This window comes from Parasteatoda tepidariorum, chromosome 1, assembly GCF_982258835.1.
Source record: "Parasteatoda tepidariorum strain Cologne lab strain chromosome 1, Ptep-v5.0, whole genome shotgun sequence".
Classification (NCBI taxonomy): Eukaryota; Metazoa; Arthropoda; class Arachnida; order Araneae; family Theridiidae; genus Parasteatoda; species Parasteatoda tepidariorum.
Window position 1 is genome coordinate 120,738,621 of NC_141755.1, and position 25,303 is coordinate 120,763,923.

General features: G+C 27.7%; 1 protein-coding gene across 16 annotated transcripts; it reads right to left on the minus strand.

Moving 5' to 3' along the window:
• On the minus strand, positions 1–23,201 carry LOC147816823 (nuclear cap-binding protein subunit 1-like). 16 transcript variants are annotated; one of them, XM_087160140.1, is made up of 12 exons: positions 20,918–23,201; positions 20,687–20,817; positions 19,072–19,199; positions 13,497–13,560; positions 10,586–10,696; positions 9,587–9,651; positions 9,116–9,253; positions 8,383–8,481; positions 6,526–6,629; positions 5,973–6,072; positions 5,047–5,150; positions 1–2,408 (listed from the first exon to the last, which is right to left on the minus strand). In XM_087160140.1, exons 3-5 carry the CDS (start codon positions 19,170–19,172, stop codon positions 10,670–10,672), a joined length of 192 nt encoding a protein of 63 aa, XP_087016266.1. In that variant the 5' UTR covers positions 19,173–19,199; positions 20,687–20,817; positions 20,918–23,201; the 3' UTR covers positions 1–2,408; positions 5,047–5,150; positions 5,973–6,072; positions 6,526–6,629; positions 8,383–8,481; positions 9,116–9,253; positions 9,587–9,651; positions 10,586–10,669. The 16 variants fall into 16 exon arrangements, 14 of the variants coding, with proteins under 14 accessions (XP_087016266.1, XP_087015977.1, XP_087016295.1 ...); XM_087159851.1 differs by lacking the exon at positions 20,687–20,817 and having other exon boundaries at positions 432–2,408; positions 20,848–21,014; positions 22,573–23,135; XM_087160169.1 differs by lacking the exon at positions 1–2,408 and having other exon boundaries at positions 3,348–5,150; positions 20,918–21,014; positions 22,573–23,201.
• Between the last annotated feature and the right edge of the window lie 2,102 nt (positions 23,202–25,303).

Sequence of the window (25,303 nt, forward strand, 5' to 3'; positions counted from 1 at the left end):
CAAAATCTGTATACACTTTTAAATCTTAAGAACTATTCTTATTTTAAAGTATAAACAATTTTATGGAGAAAGAATATTTGGAACCTTGGGTTACTGGTTTAATTTCTATAGAATTTAATTAGATTCCAAACTTTAGGAAAAGTCCACAAGTTGGCTTTTAGTTTAATTATTCCTATTATTTGGAAAATTATTACACTGGAAATGTTAAAGTTGAATTATTTTAAATTCACAAATACAAAAGTTATGTATAACACTTTACAATATTTAACTTAAGTTTTTAAAACTTTATATTTCTTTTTTTAGTTTTTCTATTTCCTTATCTACAATATATAATTCTTTAACAGTTTTTGCTTCTATCTTCCGCTTTTTAGCTTCCAGTTCTTTCAATTCCCGCTGTTTTCTTTTTCTTTCTTTTATTTTCTGAACTTTTTTTTCTAATTCTCTTTCTCTTTTCAGTATATAGTATCAATATATAATGCATGTTCATTTCGAGCAGCATGAATCCTGCCTTTACTGATTTTAAATGCTGCAACATTCTCAACATCTTGCAACACATCATATACTTGCCGCAAAGCAACCAAACTTAATTCAGATTGGTCTTCAATAATACATTCTTTATTTATTGAAAATCCCCTTTCTATATTTCCATGCGAAAGGATCTGAATTAATTCTACAAATTTTTTTAATTCCATTGCATCATTGACAGAATCTCTACCCAATGACTTCTTTCCTGAGTATCTATTTTTTGAATAATAAATGTATTTGAACACATAAATTCTGCATCAACCTTATCAGCAGTGTTACCTGAAATCCAATTATTTTCCATAAGAATTTCCATGATAGACGTTTAACTTTTGTTAAGGAAGACAGAAGGATCTACTATAGAAATGGATCTTGTCATTTCAGTGGTGATCGTTCTATCAACTTCTGTAATAATTTTTTTAAAGCATTAAATCTGAAAACATTTTTTATATTTTTTTTTCAAAGTAGCTTTTACTTCACAGTTAAACTTTATATTCTCTAAGGGTTTGAGATTTTCGTCAGTTACCAAATCAACCTTTGTTATTGATACCTTTTTAAGAACATCTTCCTTAATGAATTTATGAGCAAGATTTAATAATAGTATTTCAAAGTCATTTCGTAGAAATGATGCTAATGGTGCATTATTTTGAACAGTGGTCAAAAAAGGTTCTACTTCTTGAGCTAAACACTTCACAAAAATTAATTTACACTCCATTAAATGATCTTTTGTAGCTTTCATTAACGTTTCAAAACTTTGATTTCTTTTGTTAGATATAGCGCATTCTAAGTACTTGGTGATGTTTGGCAAAATTTCAATTGCAAGTGACAGAACATCTACATTTTCTACCCATCGAACAGTAGAAGGGAATATTTTGCTTCCTGTGTAACTGATATAATCAGCTCTACATGCAGGGACATCTTTAAACAAATTATAGATAGCTCTTAAGAATTCTGTAATTCCCCAATCCTTTATTGCAGCTTTAAAGCCACAATGAACTGAATGGAGTCCACAACTTCTAAAATAACTATGGGTGAAGAATCATCCCGTTTTATGAATTTTAAATTGACATTTGGTTCATCCATTGACACTTGGAAGAGTCAATTCCAGATAATCCTTCTAAGAATGATTTCAAAATATCGGTTGCAGTTGAATGTCCCAGGAACACTGAAGTTAGGTATCTTGTGAATCTTTTACTATTCCAATACTTGACTGATAAGTCCATCTGATTAGATTGTGAAATTTTATTCAAGCTCTCATCAAATGAAATGACAAGATGACTGCAAGTATTTAAGGTTTTTACAAGTTCATTTTTAAGATAGGGTCCTAGACCATGCGTTATAGTGTATGCAATTTTGGTTTTTCCTAATTGCATTTATTCAACAAGTTTGCTATCTGAAAATAGCACTTTACAGAATTTCAGCTGTCTTGATGCACTTCTAAAGGATAAGTGTTCCTTTACAGTTACGAGGCACCAAAATATTTCAGCTTTAGTTACTGAGTCAGGAATTAAAAATTTTGCAACATTTTGAGTTTAAAATTTTTTTGCACTTAATTGTTTAATTCTAATTGGCCACTTGCTTCAAAAGCGTTTGTTTCTTCAATTGTAACACATGATACATCATTTTCAGAATTTTTCTGATTCATAGTGAAAAAATCTTTTACTTTGAGAGAGGATGAAGCTTTAACAGCCTCTTTATGCTGCTTTCCTTTTGTGTGACTAAGCACAGCTTGCTTCCCCATGTTGCTAAGATTAAATGATGATTTGCAAAGTTTGCAATATGCTGAAAATTTATCAGGCATAGCTTCCAACCATGAGGAAAATGCTTCATCTAAAAGCCAGGCTTTTTGAAATGGGCATTTCTTATTGCATTAAAAATTCAACAATCTGGAGATAAGAGGAAATTTTATATATTTTAGATTATAGAATATGTATAGCTAACAAAGCAAAAGTACACAAGGTTTCCTTGTGAGATTTATATTAGATATAAGAGTTTTAAAGATAGACCATACTTCAAGATTTTCTTAGGGATGGCATTTTCTTAAAAATAAAAGCATACAAAATTAGATGAAAATAACTATACTAAATAGATTACCGGTATACGAAATTATAGACAAATAGACTTTCTCCTTGTTTGATAAGGGGAGCAAAATAATTAAGAAAAATATTAAATTTTAGATTTTAAATTTTACTTTCTTTACTAATTCAGGAAAAAGAATTAAGCTTTTCTGCTCCTTAGTGCATTTTTTTTTATCTATGTTAATTTACAAAATTAATATTTGCCAGTACAGAGTTTATGAATCATAAATACACCATTAAAAAAGTAAATTACCTTTGATAAAATCAACTTTAAATTTCCAATGAAAATTTTTAACGATACTATTTATTGTTAGGTGGATTTGTGTGACAGAGGCACTGTACTGAACCAAGACTTAAAAATGGTTTTGATTCTAAAAATTACTCATTAAATTTCTAGATATACAGGGTGTTTATAAAGTCCCAGACCCATTTTGATGTTTAATAACATAAAAAAATTAAGATAGATTAAAATTAATAACATAAATGGTTCAATGAACTTCCACGTCTGCCCCCTTCATCACACGGAGAATATCAAGTCAATAGGCAATTTCACGCCAGGTAGCGGCAAGCATATCCGCATTCACAGAGGCTATTGCGGTTGTAATTCTGGCTTTTAGGTCATCAATGTTTGACACTTGCGGCATTTTTATCTAGCATCCAATACATTTAGCTCATTTCTTATTATTTAATAAATTATTTTATTAGTAAATAATTTTATTAACAAACAATATAAAATTTACATTACTATTTTCTTAATGAATCAGTCGATTTTTTTTATTTTAAAAAAGAAAAAACAAAAGTGCATAAAATTCATATAAAAAATAACACTTATAAAAAAAATCTTAAAATTTCATACATAATAAATTAAATAAACATATCTTACAAATATAACATATGTCACAGAAAACAAACTAAGCTCCAAAACAAGTTAATATAAATACATCCATATTTATAAGAAAAATATATAATGAAAAAAATAAAGAGCTTAAAACAAAATGTACACATAGACTAAGTTGATATAAAAATTCATCAAAAGACATATACATACATACTTATTTAACTACGTAAATGTTACTTTTTTTACTACGATTATACAAAAAAGTGATTCAAATGAAGATGCATTTCGTTGAGATTAATTTTAATGTAATCAGAGTTTTATGCCACTAAAAAAGACCAGTTAAAATAAAATAATTTTTCAAAACTTGAGATAATATAAAAGAACCATAATGTTGTTAATTAATTACAGTGTATGATTGAATATTAGGAACAATATAGAACAGCACAGTTTTGCACTTTCGAAATTTGTTTGTTTGAAGAAACAGTTTTAAACTTTAGAAGTATGAAGAACAATAACTTTAAACTACTTAGAATAATCAATATCCAAACTTTTGTGTTTTTTTATTTTAAACTTTTACAACCAAATATTTCTTTTAATTTTATTTTGAACAAATCTCACAAATTTATAAAAAATACCAGCTAAAAAAAGATTTAGCACAATCATTAAGAAATGTTTATTTTGTAGTAATTTAAAACACATTTCTGATATTTTGGAATATGTTTAGTAGTTTTGGGTGTTATAAATAGATGCCTCTTATGACAGTTTCTACGAATAATTTTTGGAGTCTGATGGACTATTTTATTCATCTCTAATCAAAACAAATCCCTATGCTCGGTATTATACTTTATCAAATTACTGATAAAAAAACTAATGTATTTTGTTATGTCTAAGTTATTATGCATAATAAATACTATGTAAAATAACGTACATATGAAACTAACAACGTAAAACCGGAGATCCATTGTACATGTATGCATATATATACACATACAGGGTGTTCCATAAATGTTGTGACAAGTTTCTAGGGGAATAGGGCATGTCATAAGGATTAAGAATTACTTAGGAAGCCATGACCAGAAATGTTATCGTATGCTGCTAAGGGGGCATTCTTATTATGAACTGTTACCTCCTGTGCCCGTGAACATCAGGTACTTTTATTTATCTAAATTATCTTCATTTTTTTGTCTTCTATTAATTATTGTACAACATTGTAATAAGTACAATATTAGCTGTTTTATTGTAATTTAATGATTTGGCAAACTGGACAAGCTTGCCTAATCATTAAATTACGATAAAACAGCAGTTCATAAGCCTATTTTAATGGAACTCTCGACAATAACTAATAGTAACATGAAATTAAAATATTTTAGAAAAAATTCAAAAGCACAACATGTCCATAATAAAGCGCCCCAGCAGTGTATGATGACATTACCGATTATGGTTTCCAAGGTAATTCTTAAACCTTATGATGTGCCCAACTTACTTCCCACAGAAGTTTGTCGCAACATTTACGGAACACCCAGTAGGTATATATATAAACATACATTAGAAATTCATATAAACAAGTAATAAGTCAAATGTCTCATAATAATAATAAAGAATACTTGCTTAAGAAATTCTGAGGACATCTCTTTGGAAAAGAGCCAATTAACTACAGAAGAACATTCAACTATTTTACCTTTCAAATACTGTGTAACTAACCCTACCATCATCTGAAATAAAATAAAAAATAATAAAAATTATCTTTAGAAGCATGTAATGAAACATTTTTATAAACAGGGAGCAGCAAAACACAAAACAAAACAAAAACCTGGACAAACAATAATCAAATTTCATTAAAAATAATGAATTAACAAAATATAATAAATTATAATAAAAGTAGACTCTTATTATTAATAAATTTAATTGATTACAAAGTGACAGCTTTCTGCAGAGAAGCAGTGGCTTAAACACTTCAACAATGGATCACAAGTCTTCTACCTTTAATCTATTCCACTCCTGCTGATGTGATTACTTTTTAAGAGGGTCCAAACTTTTGTATGCATCAGTCATCAATAATTAGTGTTGAGGTGTCAACAACAAAAATAAATTTAACAGGAAAGGAAAAGAAAATGCAATAAAAAATAAAATGAACAAACCTGTTGATGAGCATGCCAGAGTTCAAACATGCTTCGCAAAATACAAATTTGGGCTTCTTCTGATGTGGATAAGACTTTAATAACAGCATGATATCCACATAAAACATATTGTAATTTACTTAAATACAAAAAACTGAGAAAATAAATTATCTTATATAAACCACCAATTTGAACAACAGCTTGTTTCTAACAAGAAAACAAACCCTATGATAATTCATATGTCAATAATTTCATGACAAATAAAAAGTATTTATTATCAATATTTTATTTTCAACCTGATATTTAGAGCACTAACTTTTTAAGAATCATATTGTATTATAACAATATTGACATTACTGACTAAAAAAAAAACCCATTAGATATTAAATAAAATATTCAAGGAAATAAATAACTCACTTTGCTATTGCAGCAAATGCATGAGAAAATGATTTATCAGCATAATTTAATAATGACTGCACAAATACATCGATTTTCAAAGGGTTGTGTGTAGGTTCCACTGCATGTAACAAATTCAATACATATTACAAAAATCAGGAAAATATATCTATATATAGATATAATGACACTTAAAATATAATAATAAACAGGCAATAAAGAATCAAAATCAAATATTGGTGCATATAAAGAGTTAAAAAATTAGGCACACGAAAAACAATAAGTAATTTAGATAAAGAGTTTGATGACCCAGCAGGAATAGGCCATACCGTGCCAAAATGAAATAGCATTATGTAGGATCAGGTGGGGTAAAGTGGGTACACGGTATAAAGTGGGGATATGTTAAAAAAAACACATATTTTCTTCTTTTAAATTGAAATAATTCATTTAATATTTTTCAAAACATTTACTGGGATTGCAGTAAGCATTTTTACAAAAATTTGCCGAAGTTTGAAATTAAAGATCATATAAAAGTTTTAATAACAACAATAAAAAAAAAAAAAGAAGTATGTACCATTATCTTCTTGGAGAGGATAGGGCAAGTCTTTGATAAGCGGCAAGGCCTCTTCAGCAGTGCACCTCTCAACTGCTGAGCTGCAACAGTGCCTGGCAACACTTCTGGAAATCCACAAAATCATGCTGAATTTCTTTTTTTTAATTAACATATTTACAAATCTCACATAATTTTAACTTGATTATTCTATTCTAAAATAGTTTTTGGTTTGGAAAATATTTATTATAATGCAATATTAATTTTAATACAGCATTGCATATACTCAATCTTTATCAGTCAGTGTACTGTGACCCGGAAAGAAAGTTGAAAGTTTCCAAGACTAATTTTTTTAAAAAGTCTTGTCCTAAGTTATTTAGTAATTAAACAAATAAAATGGAAAAACGTTCACGAAAACGAGTCAAAAATACAAAAAATATTAACTGATATACCATAGACTTTGGATGATTTCATAAAAGATAAAAATATAACAAATCATTTCAGTTTACTTAACAATCTAAATTATATCATTGTTATATCAGTTTACTCTTTTATAGATATGTGATGTAAATAACACATAACCTAATTATTATGAATTTCTTCTTGATTTAAGATTCTTTTTATTCATTAATTTTTCAAACAAAATTATGGATTTAATACTTTTAGAAAAAAAAATATTTCAAAAGTGAATACCTAATTTCTTAAGCTGTACACACAGTTTGATATAAAAAAAATTCTTCTAGTATTATCGTTGTTTTTTTTTTCCTTGTATAGCTGTTGCCTATAGTAACACAATGTGCATCATGAAAATTTACTCAGTCAAATTTCCCATTACAAATATTTTATAATTACAATTTTTTCATTTCAGACAGCCTTAAAAAAATTTTTAAACAAAAATGTAAATTCACCAAAAGATATAAATTTCCCCCTGATTCTGGCTCATTAATTTTGTATGCAAATATATATATGTATTAGAATTGGTGAAACTTGACAAATGTGTTTTCCTACTTTTTTTCCCTAATAAAATTAATCAGATACAAAAAATAGTGTTTTAGTTATTCCTTATTTATGCATATTAAAATATTATGAAAAATTATAAAGAAACAAACATTATGAGCCACCGAAGATTAATTCTTTTTTAATACAAGCTTGTCCAACTTATGGCACACTTGGCAACTTTTACTTTTCTGAGAGTTTTTCAAAATGGTAAAGAAATGACATTTGAATTACAATAACAGATAGAAATATTTCTTTACCGGATGTTTAACAATTTAATAACTATTACACACTTACATGTATGTGGAATTTATTTATATTAATTGTTTATATTTTTCATGCATAACAATATTTAGCATATACAAATTAATAAATCTATAAATTAAATAAAAAAACTCATAAATTAAGTAACCACTTTGCAAAAATAAAATTATACACACAATGTGGAAAAGTTGCCAAATATGACTTACAGTCAGCCTATAAAATTCAGAAATTCATAATTTGATATCTTCTGTCTGATGTAATTAAATATTACAATTCACAGCATAATAAAGGTCAAAATGTTTTATTGATTGATCAAATACAAGTATTGAGTTTAATAATGGTGGGTGGACACAATGAAGTACACTGGAACAAAATGCACTTCCAAAGCAACCTTTAAAATGTTCACTGGTTGAACAGACTTATGTTAATATCTTGCAGCTTACCATAAATAAAATTAACAATTTAAACACAAAAACAATAGTTTGACAGTTAAACAACAATTTTGGGGAAAAAATGCCATATAAATAGAATATTTTTTTTATAACTCACATAAAACATCATTAAATAAATAATCGAAAATTAAAATCATCATTTGATCTAAAAGTGAATTAAAAATCTCACCAGCCTTTTCTTGTCCATATTTAAAAGAAGTCACAGGTCTCAAAGGAACAAGATTAACCTTCTTTCACTAAGTCAGTCACTCTTTGATAATAAGAAAGTCTAGGGGAGAAGCATACATGAAGAAAGAAAGAAGCATACATGCTGCTATATAATTAACATGAATACAGTGATTTAAACTGCTTGAATATTGCTAACTAAATATGAAGAATGTGTGGCATCATATTAAAAAAAAATTAAACATTGCACAAATTATTCTTTTGAAAAAAATAATAACAGATGTTTGGTACAATATTTCAAGAATTAATCAGATATGAATAAATTAAATTTTTTTTCTTAATTTCATAAAATATTTTTTTATTAATCTAGAACCAAAGTCTGCGTAATTTGTTATAATTTGGTCCATAATTCACTAATGATTTGATATCTAATCCACTAATTGTAAAGGATTTTAGTACATAAAATTATATTGAATGCTACAAACATTTATTTTATTGAATAAGAAATAGTTTATTGAATTAAAATAAAAAAATACAAAAAAATTACTTTTAAATATTTTTTGCATTTTGTTCTGAATTTTGCTACTTTCAGATAATTTGAAAGATTATTATCTTGTTTCCATACAGATAACTAAGCAATTAATTTAAAACAATTTTGCAGGAATGATTTTGACGCAAATAGAATCAGTTAACATTATCTTGAATATGTATTTAAATTGAATAGTTGATTCATTTACCTTAAAGCTTAATGCAGGGTTTCTCTAATAAACACAGGTTTTGGATGTAAAGGGTCTATACTAATACAGTCATTCCAGTCATCCCAATTCCAACAAAACAGAAAATTGCTTAAATGATAAGCAAACCAACTAGAAAATCTGAAATAGTAGACATTTAATTGCAATAAATATTATTTATTCATTAATTTATTATAACCAAACAAAACTTATATTATTTAGCAAAATAAAATCTAAATTTTCCCATTATCCAACTGGAAACTAAATTATGTGAGCATTCTTATCATAGCTGTTAAAAGCTCCAAGAACTGTTAATGTTGTAGACTAGGTGCTTACATTTAACTAGCTAAAAAATTGATAAGCTATCATAGCCAAAATTTTAGTTTTAATTAATTAAAATACACTTGAATAAAGAAAATTTGGCTAAAAATTATTTAAAAAATTCTGAACATTCTTAAAAAATAATAAACTGACCTATTGTTACAATCAATGTTCATTGTATCTAATCTTTCATAAATTAATTCCACCGCTTGAGCTAGCTATGTAAAAGTTAAGAAAATTTATGATTCAAACAAAGGTTTAAAATAATAGACCTATAGTGCAAAATCAAAATAATATTAAGGTATACAGATATATTAAAAAAAAAACTTCTATAATTTTTTTTAGTTACAAACAAATATTAAATACTGCTTCCTTTTTATTATCTACATTATTAAAATACTGATTAGTAGTAGCTATTACAAAGCCAAGAACAGTTATGCTTAAAAAAAGAAAAAGGGAAAAAAACAGTAATCAGTTTCATAAAAAAATATAAATATTAAACTGAATAAATAAATACTTCTGATAAATGTGATTAATTATTAAATAGCCAAAATTCAATTTGTAATTTAATGGTATTGCTACTATTATTACAGAAATTAATTTTGAATATATACAATTTGGAGTCAGACATGTGCTTTCACAAACAATTTTAATAAATTCAGAAATTAATTTTAATTCATTTGGAAAGTTAATAATTCATGTGTCAATCTTAAACACATAAAAGTGACGTATAATTCCTGCAATTCATTTATGAATCATAAACCTGATATTGCAGTCCAGAGAGTTAAAAAAGAAATAATATTTTATATCGACTTGGTAACTTCTCAAAAAATTACCCTTTAATTCCAACAAAACTACCCTCATGTAACTTAAAATGAAATTCAAAAATAAATTAAATATCATCAGAAAGTAAATCAAACGTCATCAGAAAGTAAATCAAATATATATTTAATTGTTGATAATAATTTCGGTTGCTCTGTAAATTCTTATCAATAAATATTTAAATTTCAGTTAATGTAAAACATAATAAACTGAATAACAGAGAGGGAAGATGATGTGTTTTAATTATTTTAGCTAATAACACTACATAATTGCATGCTTGCCAATAAAAATAAAACACTAAAAATTGAAAAAAGCAACTTGAAAGGATACAATTCGAGGCATTGTACTGGGTTGCAGTTTACATAGTTCAAGAAAAAGCGAACCTAAGCAGACCTAACAATAGTTTGAAACAGGTTATTTGAAAATTTCCCCATATAGAACCTGAAATTAAAACAAAGATTAAAAAATAAATAAATATAAATTGATTTATTATTCTCCCACTGTAAAATATTTTAGGAAGTTATATTACAAACTTAATAACTATAAATAGATATTAAATGGTCGCCTAAACTATTAAAATGGCAATTGAAAGTCTTAATATCTAAAAATAGTTTTCTTGAGTTCATTTCCAAAATCATAATTTTGGGGATATTTTTAATAATAAATAGACACTTATTAAATAAATATATACCATAATTCTAATAAAATTCTTTGGTTAAATCATATGTTAAACAATTTTAAAAACTCAGGTTTTCACTTAGAAAACAACCAAAAATGCATAGAAATGGTATAAAATTTTAACATTAAGAAAGGAAACCTCTTTATTAAAATGCATATTTTATTAAAAATCAGAAGTTATTATTTTCATAGCGTTAAAGAACTAACTATCAATCAAGATTTAAATTAGCATAGGAAGTTTAAAAAAATAAGGTATTTTTTCTTTAAAATGACATCAGAGAGAAATTTTGTTCTCCTTTGATGAATATTTAAGAGAAGAAGAAAAATATGACACATTATAATAATGTTGAAGCGAAATCCAACAATTTATTTCTAAAAAAAGTAAAATTCAATAATTTATTTAAAAAAAAAGTAAAATTTAATTATTTATTTCTAAAAACACAGAAAATCTAGCACATTTGCTTAACCCCACACTTCTTTTAACATCTTTCCTAAGCAGTGACAACTTCAGTTTTAACTTTTCAAAGTTTTTTTTTCCTTGTCACCCAACCTCAAGGTCAGTGGTGTTCCTGTTGCTCAAGATCCACCAACTAAGAAAATCTAAGAATTTCTAAACCCAAAATCTCAGTGAGGTTAACTTTCAAGCTTTTTAAAACAAAGTTCAGTAATCTTAGCAATTATACATTCGGCTCCCAACTATCCAGTCTATTAAGAGGGAAATGTCGGCTTTATAAAACAAAATCCCACTGGCAGTTCAGTAAATGGGAAAATTTGAGAGAATGTTTCTCCCCATTTCCCCTAACATGGAAAAACTGGTTTTGATTTGTGGGGAAAACTGCAGGTTGAAATACGATTTTTTACAGGCAGAATGGTCAGTGGGTTAATAATACCCATCACCCATTTTAACTTAAATTATTAGTGTAATAATATTCAATGTTTATGGATAAATAACACAAATGTGTAAACTTATGATTAGGAAGAGTAAAAGTGTATGGACAACTGCTTTAGCAATCTTAATTTTTTTCCTCTTTCACCAACCACATTGAGTTTCACAAACAGCTTCTAGTTCCTATATTCCACTTCCCCCCCCCCCTAGGTCAGATAGTATGGAAGCCAGATATCAGACTGTACTGCCATAACTTATGTTACTTGCTGCCTATAAAGTTGAATCTTATTCTCCAAAGTTCTCCTACCCACAAAGGGTGGAAGATAGATCTGAGAAATTTTCTCTAAAATATGCAGGGTTCGTTGATTTAAATGAGCTTGATCAGCTTGAAATGACCTTTTGATTAAAAAAGTATGGAATTCAAATCTACATTATAGTTTATTGATGGAAATTTCTAAAGCTTGAGGTTATATTAAAAAGAAATTACCTTAAAATGCCAAAAAATAGAACGAGTGAAAGAAATAGAATGAGGTAAAGAAAGCTGAGTTCAGAAATTTTTTCCTGATATAGTATCATTCTTCCCTTTCAAAGTCTATTTGAAGCAGTAGGGTTATTAAGTGGTATTTTTTTTTCTCATAATATGTTTACAGTATCTTTGAAATTATCAGTTTCTCTTTTGTGAAAAAAAAATTCCAATGACTACATAGATTTTTTTTTTAAATGTTTTTTTATAGCTTAACTTATGTATTTCGATATAGGAATAAAAATGAATATTTTAACATAAAAATATATAGATTGAATATTTTATTTTTTCATAAATGACAACATTTATAAACACAATCAGTTGCATTTATTTTGCCATTTTATTAATCATGAGAAAAAAAAGAGATCACAATTTTAAATTAAAATTATGGTGTGCTAATTGAAACTTTGTGTTACTAGTTAAAGTAGTATTCTTTAAATTATCTATTTTATCTTGTCTTTTAATTTCAATCATGCCTTTGTAACAAAATGGTCGCTATGCATCATAATGAAAAATATTTTTAGTAAATAAGAGCTTCTAAAATATTGTTATAATATAGTTTTAATATTAATTTAATTTTGATTAAACATTTATAAAGTTTTTTTAATCATAAATTAAAGCTCTTATAGTGTATTTGTATAAAAATCCAAAAAATGTGATTTAAACCAAAATAATCCGATTTTTTTTATTTTTTTTTAAAAAAATCAAAAAAATCACGAACCCTGAAAATATGTACAGTTAGCATTGCGACATAAAAAAATGATTTATTTAAATTTTATTATAAAACTTTTAGAAATACTTCAACTCTAGTAGAAAAAAAAAAGAAAAAAGAAAATTATTTTAAAAGGGGAAAAAAATCTGAAGTAAAAGTTATTTTTTCTTCTAACAGATATTTAAAATGTATAAACCAAAGCAAATTTTCTATTAAAAAAAAATCTTTAAACACTGCAATATTACTTAAAAATGTTAAAACTTAATTTTACTTTCCAAATTATAAAGGAGGAAAAAGTCAGCATGTATGAATATATGCATAAATTCTCAAGGCATGAATTAACTAAAATTTTTACATTATCAAATAAATATTTCCGCAACCGTTTCTTAGGATTCTTTATCTCAAATACATTAATTAAAGCTATTGTATGAAATAACTTTACCTTAACAATGACATATTCAAGAGGAATCTTGTGTTTTCCAGGATAGCTTAAGAGGATAGCAGCACTAAAAAATAAAGATAAGAAAAATTAAACACAATTAACGTTTTAAATATGTTATGACTAAAAAAATTATTAATATAGTCCATTGTCCAGTGAAATATCATTCATCTATTTCTCATTTTCTGAGTCTGTCACACATTAAGGAGGAAAGTTGAGGTTAGAATCATACAACATTAAAATTGCAAATAAGGTGCTGAAATTCAATCTAATGGGGGGGGGGGAGAGAAAAAAAGAGGAAAAGTTTCTTCTTCCTTTTTTTATATTATTCGTGATTAGTAAGATCTGAATTAAAAAGAGCCATCTATAAATCTATATATATTAATGCATATACCAACGAACCAATATATAAATGAAAGGATATGTTCTCCTTGCTTGTTGCCCCCTCATACACATCCGTTTTAGTCTTTCTAAAATGCTTTACCCTCGGTGCAAGGTCTAATTCTAGGTGATAAGAGAACGATTCTTTGTTTTAAAAAAACTGAACTGAAAAATTGTTCCTATCGAGTATAGTGATGCTGAAACATTAAGGACTTTTTAAAACCTTGCACCAAAATTGAGTACTTTTAAGGGTCTTTATTTTTCAAAATAAAGGTAAGCAGTTTAAAAGCACTTTTAAGGACCGTGTAGGACACTAGTTTCTTTTTTTTGCCCTGGAAACAAAGTCAGAAATTAAGCTTTTTTAATGCTGCATAATACTTCAGTGATAAAACAAATTGAATGAAAGTAAGTACTTTTCCTCTCTCGCAACAGGAAATATTTTTCCAACTAATTTAAAGTGCGATCTCAAATACATATTTTAAACAATTATTTTTAGCAATTACGTAAATATCTTCCAAGGAGAGGTTTATTTAGAATGATTTTAAACGCAACTAGGATTGATAAGAGTAAGAAGGACAAAAAAAAATTAAGCAGTCCTAAATTTAATGCAACAAGGGATGATCAAACAGAATCAACCAATTATATCGCTTACATTTAGAGATGTAGCTGATATAAATATTCAAAAAAAATATACCAAGCCCAACGTAACTAAATTGCCCATATATAACTTAAAATCATAAAAAGTAAGGAAGGTATAAGATTATTAAAAAAAATTTGCTTGAAAAGCAGTTAAGGAAACCATTTTCAGAACAGAAAATTTATTTATCAGGTGACTTTTTTTTTGTTGTTGTTCAAAGTGGTTTAAGTATTGAATTTAATATTATATCATACATAGCTTATAATAGTTGAAGCCTTTGCAAAATGTTTTTCCAATCATAGTGAACTAAAGCAGGATTTGTTATTTAAAAAATAAAATGTTTATGAAATATATCACAGAACTTGAGAGCAAGGCATTTTCGCCAATCTGACATTTTTGAGATGTTTTGAAATTACGTAACGAATACATAGTGGTGGAGAAACTTACAACAGTTTTTATTTAATAATTGATTACTTTCAAAATCACTAGGAAAAATAATTTCTGAAACCATGGAAATCATGTAATTTATTGTGTTTAAATAGATATATCTATAACTTTAAAACAGATATATATATATAGATATAATCTATAAATTTATAAGATCTATAGACAACCTGATAGAAAACAAGATTTATAGCAACATGCAGTAAAATTTTCCAAATATTAGAGATTTAAATAAGCAGGTTGCCTGACCAGCACGAAAGAAGATTGGTGCTTTAAAAAAGTATTTCTGGCAAACTCCACAAGTACTCTATTTTAAGACAGATTTCAGATGAGATGCATAAGTTTTGTAACACTTTTAAGGCAAAAATCTGGAAAACAATCATCAAAAGAGATTGCTTGGAGAAGACCAGGGCCAGTGAATAAAAAGAAAAGTAAATCTACAAATAGTGCCATTAAAGTTTTTGATGTTCAATTTTTATAAGCAAAACATTATATTTTTTAATAAGAAAAAAAAGTGAAATCTATTTTTAAAGCAATAAAAGTAAGTTTTGCTTTCATTTTCAATATAAGTATTCCCCTTTGGAGTTATGCATGAGTATAGTAAAATTTATCATAAATAGATAGGCTTTATGATTTCGACTTATTTTACCAAAAAAAAAAAAAACTGTCTGCTTTAAAGAAGAATAGGTCATTAAAAATATTATGATTTTACATACAGCTTGATTTATATTGTAAAATAAATTGTTCCTGAGTCTAATTATGCAGTGATTACTGCTAAAAAATTTTTTCTTATTGCTTAAGTCAAAAATTATCTCAAATATACGTTTGTCCCCTCTGTTACAATTATTCTCTTAAGTTTATTTTATTCATTACACAAAAAACCTTTTTACTTAATATTTGGTGTTTACAATAAAGTCCATAAGTACAAGCATGTTATGTTACATTTTTGAAAAAAAAAATTAAAAAATTTTCAAGTTTCTTCTATAACAGAGAGGACAAAACTAAATGATCCCTCTCTATTGCAAAATTGATAAGTTTACTATTAAGGAACTCTAAGAATATAAACAAGTGCTAATGCATCCTGATTCAATTAGTTTAAACCAGTTCCTGCACTATTAGAGCACACTTTTTATACAAAGCTGTGCAATTTTTATTTGACATTGTGCTTAGTTAATAGTTAAAAAATTTTTATGTGAGTAATCAGTATGGGGAAAACAGCAGTTGAAAGAATGAGAGAATCTAGAACTAGAATGTTCTATATTCTCTCAGATAAATAAAGATACAGTAGAGAACCAATTATCCGGGATGCTCGGGACCATCGCTATCCCGGATGTCTGAATTTCCCGGTTTTCTGGATCGACCAAAAAGTGTCGTTAATCGATGTTTTATCGAATCCGAATTACAAGGAAAAAGTGCAATGCATAAAGTAAGCGAAAAAAGAAAGGTACTCCTAACTTTAAAAGAATAAAAAAATGTGCAAGTTTAGACAAGAAAAACAAGTTCAAAAAATACAAAATTCTCGTATTTATTTTTTAAAAATAATAACAATTCCTAAATTAACTAATATAAACAAAACCAATGGTTAAATAACGCAATATATTTCATACCTAATTATACGGGGGAAACGATAAAATAAAAAGAAAACACTTGAAAATTATCGAACCGAAACGATAGTTAAAAAAGGCACTATCATAAATATTAAAACCGGAACAAAGCAAGATCAACGGAATTTTAAAAAAAAACCTAATGATAAAATTTATGAATAAAAAGAATTAATTTATTGAGTGCGAAATTTATCGTGAAAGGAAGAAGAAAAAAAATCAAACATAGTGAAATCGGAAAAACAAAACTGCAATCTGCGTCATAAAATAATCCTATGTTTAAATTAATAAACAATTCTCCTTTTATTTTTTTGTTGATAAAAACACGATATTTAATTACAGCTGATGTGATTCCACATCAATAAAAACTTGCAAATGATACCGCACTTCCAAAGAATGAGAATTTATTCAGAAGAAAAAGATTTTATTTTATTAATTGATGTCAAATAGATAAATATATTTTTCTCTTTCATCTTCTGTTCACTGATATGCATGCAATGCATTTTCCCACCCCCCTCGTAAATCAAACAGAAAACGAAATCAGCATGCCACACCCTTGAGCTTGATTGACGGCCTAAAGGAGAAAATAAAACATTCCTCCCTTCCCTGCCTTCAAGGTCGCGAAGGAAATGATGTTTCTCTGGGTAAACGGGGAAAAAAATTCTCCCCTTCCTTACATCTTCCTCTACTCAACTTCAAGGATGAGTTCTATTTTCGTTTTTTTTTTTCATAATCGTTCTAGTTTAAAATGGCGGGAAAACCGATCAAAATTTTTCCCGGTAATCTGGATACCGGATAAATGGTTCTCTACTGTATTTGTAAGAAGAAAGATAAAGAATATGAGGCAAATATTTATGATAACAGAAGTATTTTGAAAAAAAAATTAACAGAAAAATAGATAAATTGAAAAAAAAATGAAGATAAAGGAGCAATAAAAATGCACTGATACAAGCATTAGAAATTGAGGAAGAATATTTTCTTTATCTTATTCTTTAGGCATTGGAGAAAGGTATTAAAAAAAGCCAACCAAGCATTATATGTATAAAACATTATACTGTTCTCCGCATATTCTGTAACCTTACTACCAAAACAAAAGAAATAGCTTAGTAACTGAGTTTCTGATGAAACAAAAAAGGCTTGTAATAAATTTCTACTCATCAAATAAATTTTCTTACCAGACTTTTGGTAGAGCTGAGTGTATGATTGTCAAAGAAAATGGACAGAAAGTCCACAAAGCCATATGTGCACCTTGATGGAATTTTATCAAGTATCTAAGCAGACCCATCCAAACATAAAAATTGGCAAATCTAAGTTTGCTGTACTACGAACTATCCATATTTTATGTGTAGGTAAAACACCATATAAAATGTGTATGTGCTACTCACGAAAATGTGAATTTACTATTAAAATCATAGTTGTTTGCCTAATAACTATATAGAATTACTAAACATAACAACTTGTGACAATCCCTCAATTGGCTTTTTACTTTATAACCATTGTACAATTGATAGTTTTGTAACTGTAAAAAACTCTAGGAAAAAATTTAGCAGTTAATTTTGTTGCTGAAATAACTGAAATTGGGAAAGAAACAAACAATGCACTTTTTTTTTTTAAATTTTTTAAACACGGTCTAGTAAAATAAAAACTTCCAAATATAACTACAAAGATGTAGCACGGTTTTCAATTATAGCAGTGATGTCAACTCCAACTTTAAATAACCGAAAAGTAACTTATAATAGTGATATTTAATTTTAACTTTTTGTCAAATTCGTAAGACTTCCTGTAACATTCCATGTCCTCTTGTTATGATGCATTATTTGGACTTAAAAAAATTTGTTTGCAATTTTAAAAATCTTATAATAATTTATTTTACCTTGAAATGTGATAATTTTAGTCTTTTTTTTTAATTAAAATGTATTTTTAAAATGAATTTTTGTACTGCAAAGTATGATAAAAAAAGCACTTCTTTTCTCCAATGTTTATTTATTTATTATGATAAATCTATTTTTGATATGATAAAAATGGCAATTTTTTAAAAAAAAAGTATTAGTTTTTTCATTTTTTAATGTATTTTAATACCTGAACATCTTTAATTTTCTACAAATATATTACTAAGTTTATTGATAAAAAAAATTAGAACACTAATGTTTAAATAAATATTACTACATTTGCTGTTAACATGTCCAAATACATGTGCAGTCTTCGTTAGTCAACCAGCTGTGCAAGTGGCCGTTCACTCAAAAAGGTTGTGCGCCCCTTGTTTACACGATCCAAGCTCTAAACAAAACAAGTTTTCCTCAATTTCAAGCAATTTTCATCCAAAAACTTGGATCAAATAAGCAGGCCATAAAACCAGGAATGGCCCAACTATAAAAACAAACTGCACACGTATGGGTCTATATCCTCCTTCACACCGAATTTGCAACAAAAACTTTTTTTAAGAAACAGTGATACATAAACTGATTCATATACATATCCAAACATATTCAGAACTTAGCATTAAAATAAAACTTACACTTTCAGGCAAACTGCAGCCATTTTTGAGGCAGCTGCTTTTGTAAGCATTTCGCAAAATGTGTGAATAAGTAGTTCACTCTCACTTTGTAGAACCATCATAAGGAGGGTTTAAAGTACATTTTGCATCTGAAAAAAAGATTCAGCATCAATAAAATGAATGACAACCAAATTGATCACTGACATAGGCTCAAACTGTAAAGGTTATCAGGAAATAATTTGATAAGTAGAAATACAAGGTTAGCAGAAAATAATTGGTTTGGACCCATTGTTTTTCATCTGGATAATTTCTTCAAAAATATTTTCTTAATTTACCATAATTAAAGCTATATTATGTTCATTAATTGCCATTGTAAAGAAATTTTTAGTCTAATTATCTTCTTACCAGTAATTGCACAGGTAAATACTACTTAAATATTATGTGTGTATACTTCATGATGAAACGTAGAAGGCAACATTAAGCTTTGGTCCAAAGTAAGTGCTGACAGAAGAATTATTTTGATACTATTAAATGCAAAATTATGCTTAAGAGCAAAATTATGCATCATACCATATGGGAAACTTTTCGTTGCAAATTCTCTTTCACCTTAGAACAACTTATTTAAAAGAAAGAAAAAGTGAGTTCAGACAAACCTAGAGTAAGTCATAAAGTTTCAAATACTGGTAATGAAGTATTAAAAGTATCAAAATGAAAATAAGTTATGAGAAGATAACTTCTGATTACGCAATGGTTACTTCGAATAATTTTTCGCATTTTTAAAGGTAGGAAAAAAAAATTCAGCGATTTAAAATTTATAACTTACTCTAGGTTTGTCTGAACTCACTTTTTCTTCACTTTAAATTAGTTATGGAGATGAAGGAGAACTTGCAATGAAAAGTTTTCTTAAGGGGATGGAATTCTCTTAAGTCATTTTTCAAAACAAAATATAAATGCAGGAAAAATGTATATACCCAAAACAATAAGTGTAATGTTAATGAAAAAAAAAATCCGGCATTCCATGCAAACTAAATTAGTTTTTGAATCAAAATTTAAAATGTTTCAAATAATGGATGAGTAAATTTTTATTCATTAATGTAATGGTTCCAATTACAGTTCTTAAAAACTTTTTACTAACTTCTATTGGTTCAGTGGTTAATCGTAGAAACTATTTAATAGAATTAGTGAGTGCAACGAAATTAATATTAATCGTTTATTTTTACACTACAGTATTTTTTAATACTTATACCACGTTCATGACTTTTTTTTTTTAAAGCTTCGTATTGCTTTAAAGACAATTATATTATCCATAAAAAAATTATTTTTTAAAACAGATGGGACCAAAATTAATGTTAACATACCATAAAACATTATAAAAAGAGGAAAATAATAATTTATAGAAAGTAAAAATAATAAGATGCAATCGTAACGATAATTATAAACAGAATCTTTTCCCTTCAATAAGAAAAATAATTTTTAAGAATACATTTTAAATTAGAATTTAATTTGAGTCTATTTTAATAATTCTTTAAAGAAAACACTATCATATAATCATTTGTTATTTCAGAAAAATAAAACCATGTGTGGACGGTGGTTTCATTTTTTACTCTTAGTTATATGTATATGTTTAGGCATTAACCTTGAAGATGGCTTTATGATTTTAAAGAGTGTAGAGCTCTTGGAATTTTGTCTGTTGTGTTGAATGTCTATGTATCTGCATCTTCCTTATTAAATGTGAACTTCTGGTACTTGTTTTTCTTATATGTGGATCTGCAATGAAAAAATCAGGTAGATATTTACTCATTAAGATATATTTAGAGCTGGCAGCAATTGTTCTTTAAAGAAAACTCCCAATCAACAGCAACTTTACCAGCTTCATGAATTTGCAACAGCCAATCACATCTTCTAAATCAGTCAGAAATCCATCATCTGAATTCTCCTATAAAATAGCTATGACGATCTTGACACTAAAGAATAAAATTATAAATCTCAATAATGGGCAGAAAAAGAGACTTAAACTTTTTATTCAGTAATATGTTTCCCCTCTTAGAGTTGTTTCCTAAAATTGATCGTTTTGGAATCAAGCGCTTTTTCAATTGCTGAAACACTAAAATAACATTTGGAATTATATGGTTCAGGTTAGATTTTAATAACCAGTTTTACCATAACATGATAAAAAGTAGGTTCTTAATGGTTAAAAAAGATGGAATTACTCAAAACCTGTTAAAAATTGGCAGTCCATAATTTATTTGCATGTTTACTACTTATAGCTCATACAATTAAATAATATATATATTTTACAGTTAATACTTGGCAGTAATGGATAATATATAATTCAAAAAGCAATTAAGGACTAAGGATGTACAGTAGGTAACCGATTATCCGGAATGATCGGGACCATCGCTATTCCGGATAACTGATTTTTCCGGTTTTCTGAATCGCTACAAAAAGCCGTTTTTTTAATTGTTAAACCCAACTGAAAAAAAATTTTTGGAAATAATCTTAAAAAGAAGAAAAAACGATGAAGTACACTAATGATTATTTCCAAAATGATGGTAAGGTAAAGATCTTTCAAAAAAGAAAGAAAAATCCTAAAATCTTATGAGGAAAATTTTTTTTTTTTTTTTAAATGGCGGGAAAATTCATCGAATTTCGTTCCAGTTTTTTGGTTTTCTAATTTCCGGATAACGGGTTCTGTACTGTGCTTAAACATGTTCATTAAAAATATTATTTTTAACATGTTTGTGACTAGAATTATTATTCTCTTACTATGCTATCATAAACTCACTTTAATAAATACTTAAAATAATAAAAGCATTTTATTTTAATAATAACCGAGACTGCTATTTTTTTTTTCGTTTAGTACCGTATCCTGTAGCTTATTACAGAAAATTATTAATTTTCGTAGTTGTTGTTCCTACCTGAAAATAGACAATTTGTAGGGAATAACCTATGTACTAAATTAAAGTAACTAATCATTAGATGCATGATTATATAACTAGTTGTTTACAAAAGAAAAAGCGGACAATTTTGTTCACTGCTGACAAAAACTTACTAGCACCAAACAGGCATCAATGTAAAAATATCCTTAAGTAATTCTACACCAATATTTCGTCTTGAAAATAGATCCATCACAATATTTTTTGTTTTAAAATCCAGTTTTTTTAAAAAAATTTAATTTTAATACTTTATGCTCTTAATTTTAATGAATTAACGCAAAGTTTAGTAAAAATCTATAGTTTTATAAAATTTTTTGACAGACCGCTCAAAAGATATGAGTGTCATTTGACTTGTAACTATATCATTTACTATAAAAAAATAATAGTTAGGTTCGTTACAATTTTTACAAACGACTCACATTTCTTCAACTTTAATATGAAATCAAATTAATATTATAATTTGATTTCATATTAAAGTCGAATGAATTAATAAAAATCAATCAGATACCATAATTAAAAGAAATATGAGAAAAACAGTTCCATGCCCAACTGCTGATTACAAAATACATAAAAAATTAAACTCAACCTGCTCTTCATCAGTTGAATCATTAAAAGTAGGAGAACTCATCCTAATTCGGAAATATATTTATTAGAAAAGTTAATGTTCGATATTTATTTCAGAAAGACTAAATAATAACTAGAATCTTGAATCAGAAAGAGATCAAATTTTTTGTTTTGCTAAGTTGCTTGCTGCTGCATATATCTGTGCGATTTAAAACAAGCTTTAAGCTTTCAAAGCTTTGTGGAGACGTAGTAGCTACAGGGGGGTACTTTATTAACATCGCACTAGATCTGCACGATGTGGCAATGGTCTGGGAAACATCCCTGAGGATGATACGAAGACATGCCATCTCAATTCTAATCCTCTGCTGAGGGGATGGCTAACCTGTAGACAGACGACCTGCGCTCGAAGTCGAATACTTTACCGCAGAACAGTTTTACGAGGACCGATACCGCTCACCCTCAGTCCCTACTCAGACTAATCAAAGTGGTGATCCACCCGCTTACTGACCGCAGCCAGTTTTGCTTGACTTCGGTGTTCTACTGGGAACCGTGTCTTTACTATCAGTCCACTGCGGGACACAGGTGGCATAGAGCAGAACTCATTACCGAAGGCAACGCATGCTTTCGCCAATAGCGTGTGGAGAGTCTCGCCATCCAATATTACATTATAAAGAATTCTTTCAATTTATATTTCAACGTTAATATTTCAACTATATCTACATAGTTTTAATTTGATAGTTCTTTTTCAATCGGCCATATTTTTCACCCTTTTATTAAGAAAATTATTATAAAAACAATAATCTGCTGAACACTTCAAAAATTATATTTATGATAGACTGAATGAAAAATAGGCAAAATTTATTTCAATTTACAGCTAAAATCATTTAATATCGTACTTATGAAGTTAATTATTAATTTTCAGTTTAGACTTTAATTTCTGATAGATACTTTCATAGTTAATAATATATATTTTAATTCAGAGCAGTTTTTAATTACTTATACGTTATATTTCACATAATTATTTTATTCCATTTAAATTTAAATGTTTTAATTACATTACAGGGTTGGGTTTTTGCCATCAAAAACTGGTTTTTGACATGACAGTGGTAAAATCCGTGTTTTTACCGGTAAAAACTGTCAAAAACCTACTGTTTTCTTTAACTTATGGCATATAGCGGACAATATATTATTTTCACATAATTGCCTTTATAAATGAATGTTGTAAATGATTGCTATTGATTTTGCAACTATATACATGCATTCTTAGAGAAGGATATACACTCATGCAGAAATATTGTAATATACTTATTGAAAATAGTGATACTTGCTTTTATCATTATAGCTTGATTTGCAAGGGATTCAAAAATTTGCATTTCTTAATTGTTAGAAATAAACAAACAAACAAAAAAGCTTGGAACTATTAATAAATTCAAGAACTAAAAAGAAGAATTTAAAATTTGGCATTTCTTAAATATTAGAAATAAGCTAAACAAAACTTTCAAAACTTGTAACTACTAACAAACTCTAAGTCAAGAATGACTTGACATTCTTCAGTAATGTAATATGACAAACAAAATGATGCTTGGAAATGTTGAAAATTTTGTTTAGTATCCTAATATTTTACTTCAAATAGTATGTTTTGATATAATCATGTTGGGAAAATGCAAGAACCTGTTCTTAAATATCTTTTAACAACTTTTTTTCTAATTTTATTGCCCAAAAATAAATTAATTTTAAATGATAAGAAGTTAAACTCAAATAAAAATACAGTTTTACTAGGGTTTTTGACAGTTTTTGACGTTTTTGACAGAGGGGTTTTTGACATGACGGTAAAAACCATGGTATAAACCGGTAAAAACCGTCATGTGTCAAAAACTTGCCAACCCTGTTACATTATAAAGCGCTTTTACAGCATTGAGAGAGCTACCACCAATTTTTAGTGAATACATTATATTCCTAAAAGAACATAGTTTTAATATCTATTTTATATTTTATAACCGTCGTTGAACAGCCGACCCAATTTTTTTGGGTTTATGACTACTAATGTTCAACTCTGTATCCTTGTACTTTTGAACCAATCCAGAAGACTAGGAGACTCTTGGATCAGTACCTCCGGAGGTATGATTTGTTATAGGAACACAGAAGACTTTGTGACCCTACAGATTTAACGTGCATCAGTCACCATTTACTTTGGCAGGCGGGGGTCGAACCCACGAACTCTTGGACATGGGCCCAGTACCCTACCAACCAGTCTATTCCGGCCTATTCTATTTGCAAAATCTATTTAATTTAATTTAATAACCGTCATTGAACAGCCGACCCAATTTTTGGGTTTACGACTACTAATGTTGAACTCCATAGCCTTGTAATTTTGAACCAATCAAGGGAACTGCAGGATCAAGCATTGGGAGAAATTTTACCTTCGTGGAGGACTTTTTGATGGAACTAACCCGTATTTGCGTTACATGGAGAGGAAGACCACGAGAACCTCCCATGGTTAGCCAGCCTGACGACAAGGGAACTCCAACCCATGATCTGTCTATCACTGAGGATATTTCACGTCAGTATTTGTCTTGCAAAAGTAAAGTTAAAAAAAAAAATATTTTTTCTTTCTAAAATTATCAATTTAACATTATTTTTACGAATGCCTAAATTTCAGAAAGGACGAAACATATTATTCGCCAGCTTACTTTAATTTCAGAGGATAGTAAAGTTTTATCACTTCTAAGTGGAAATTTTTTGTTCTCTATTAA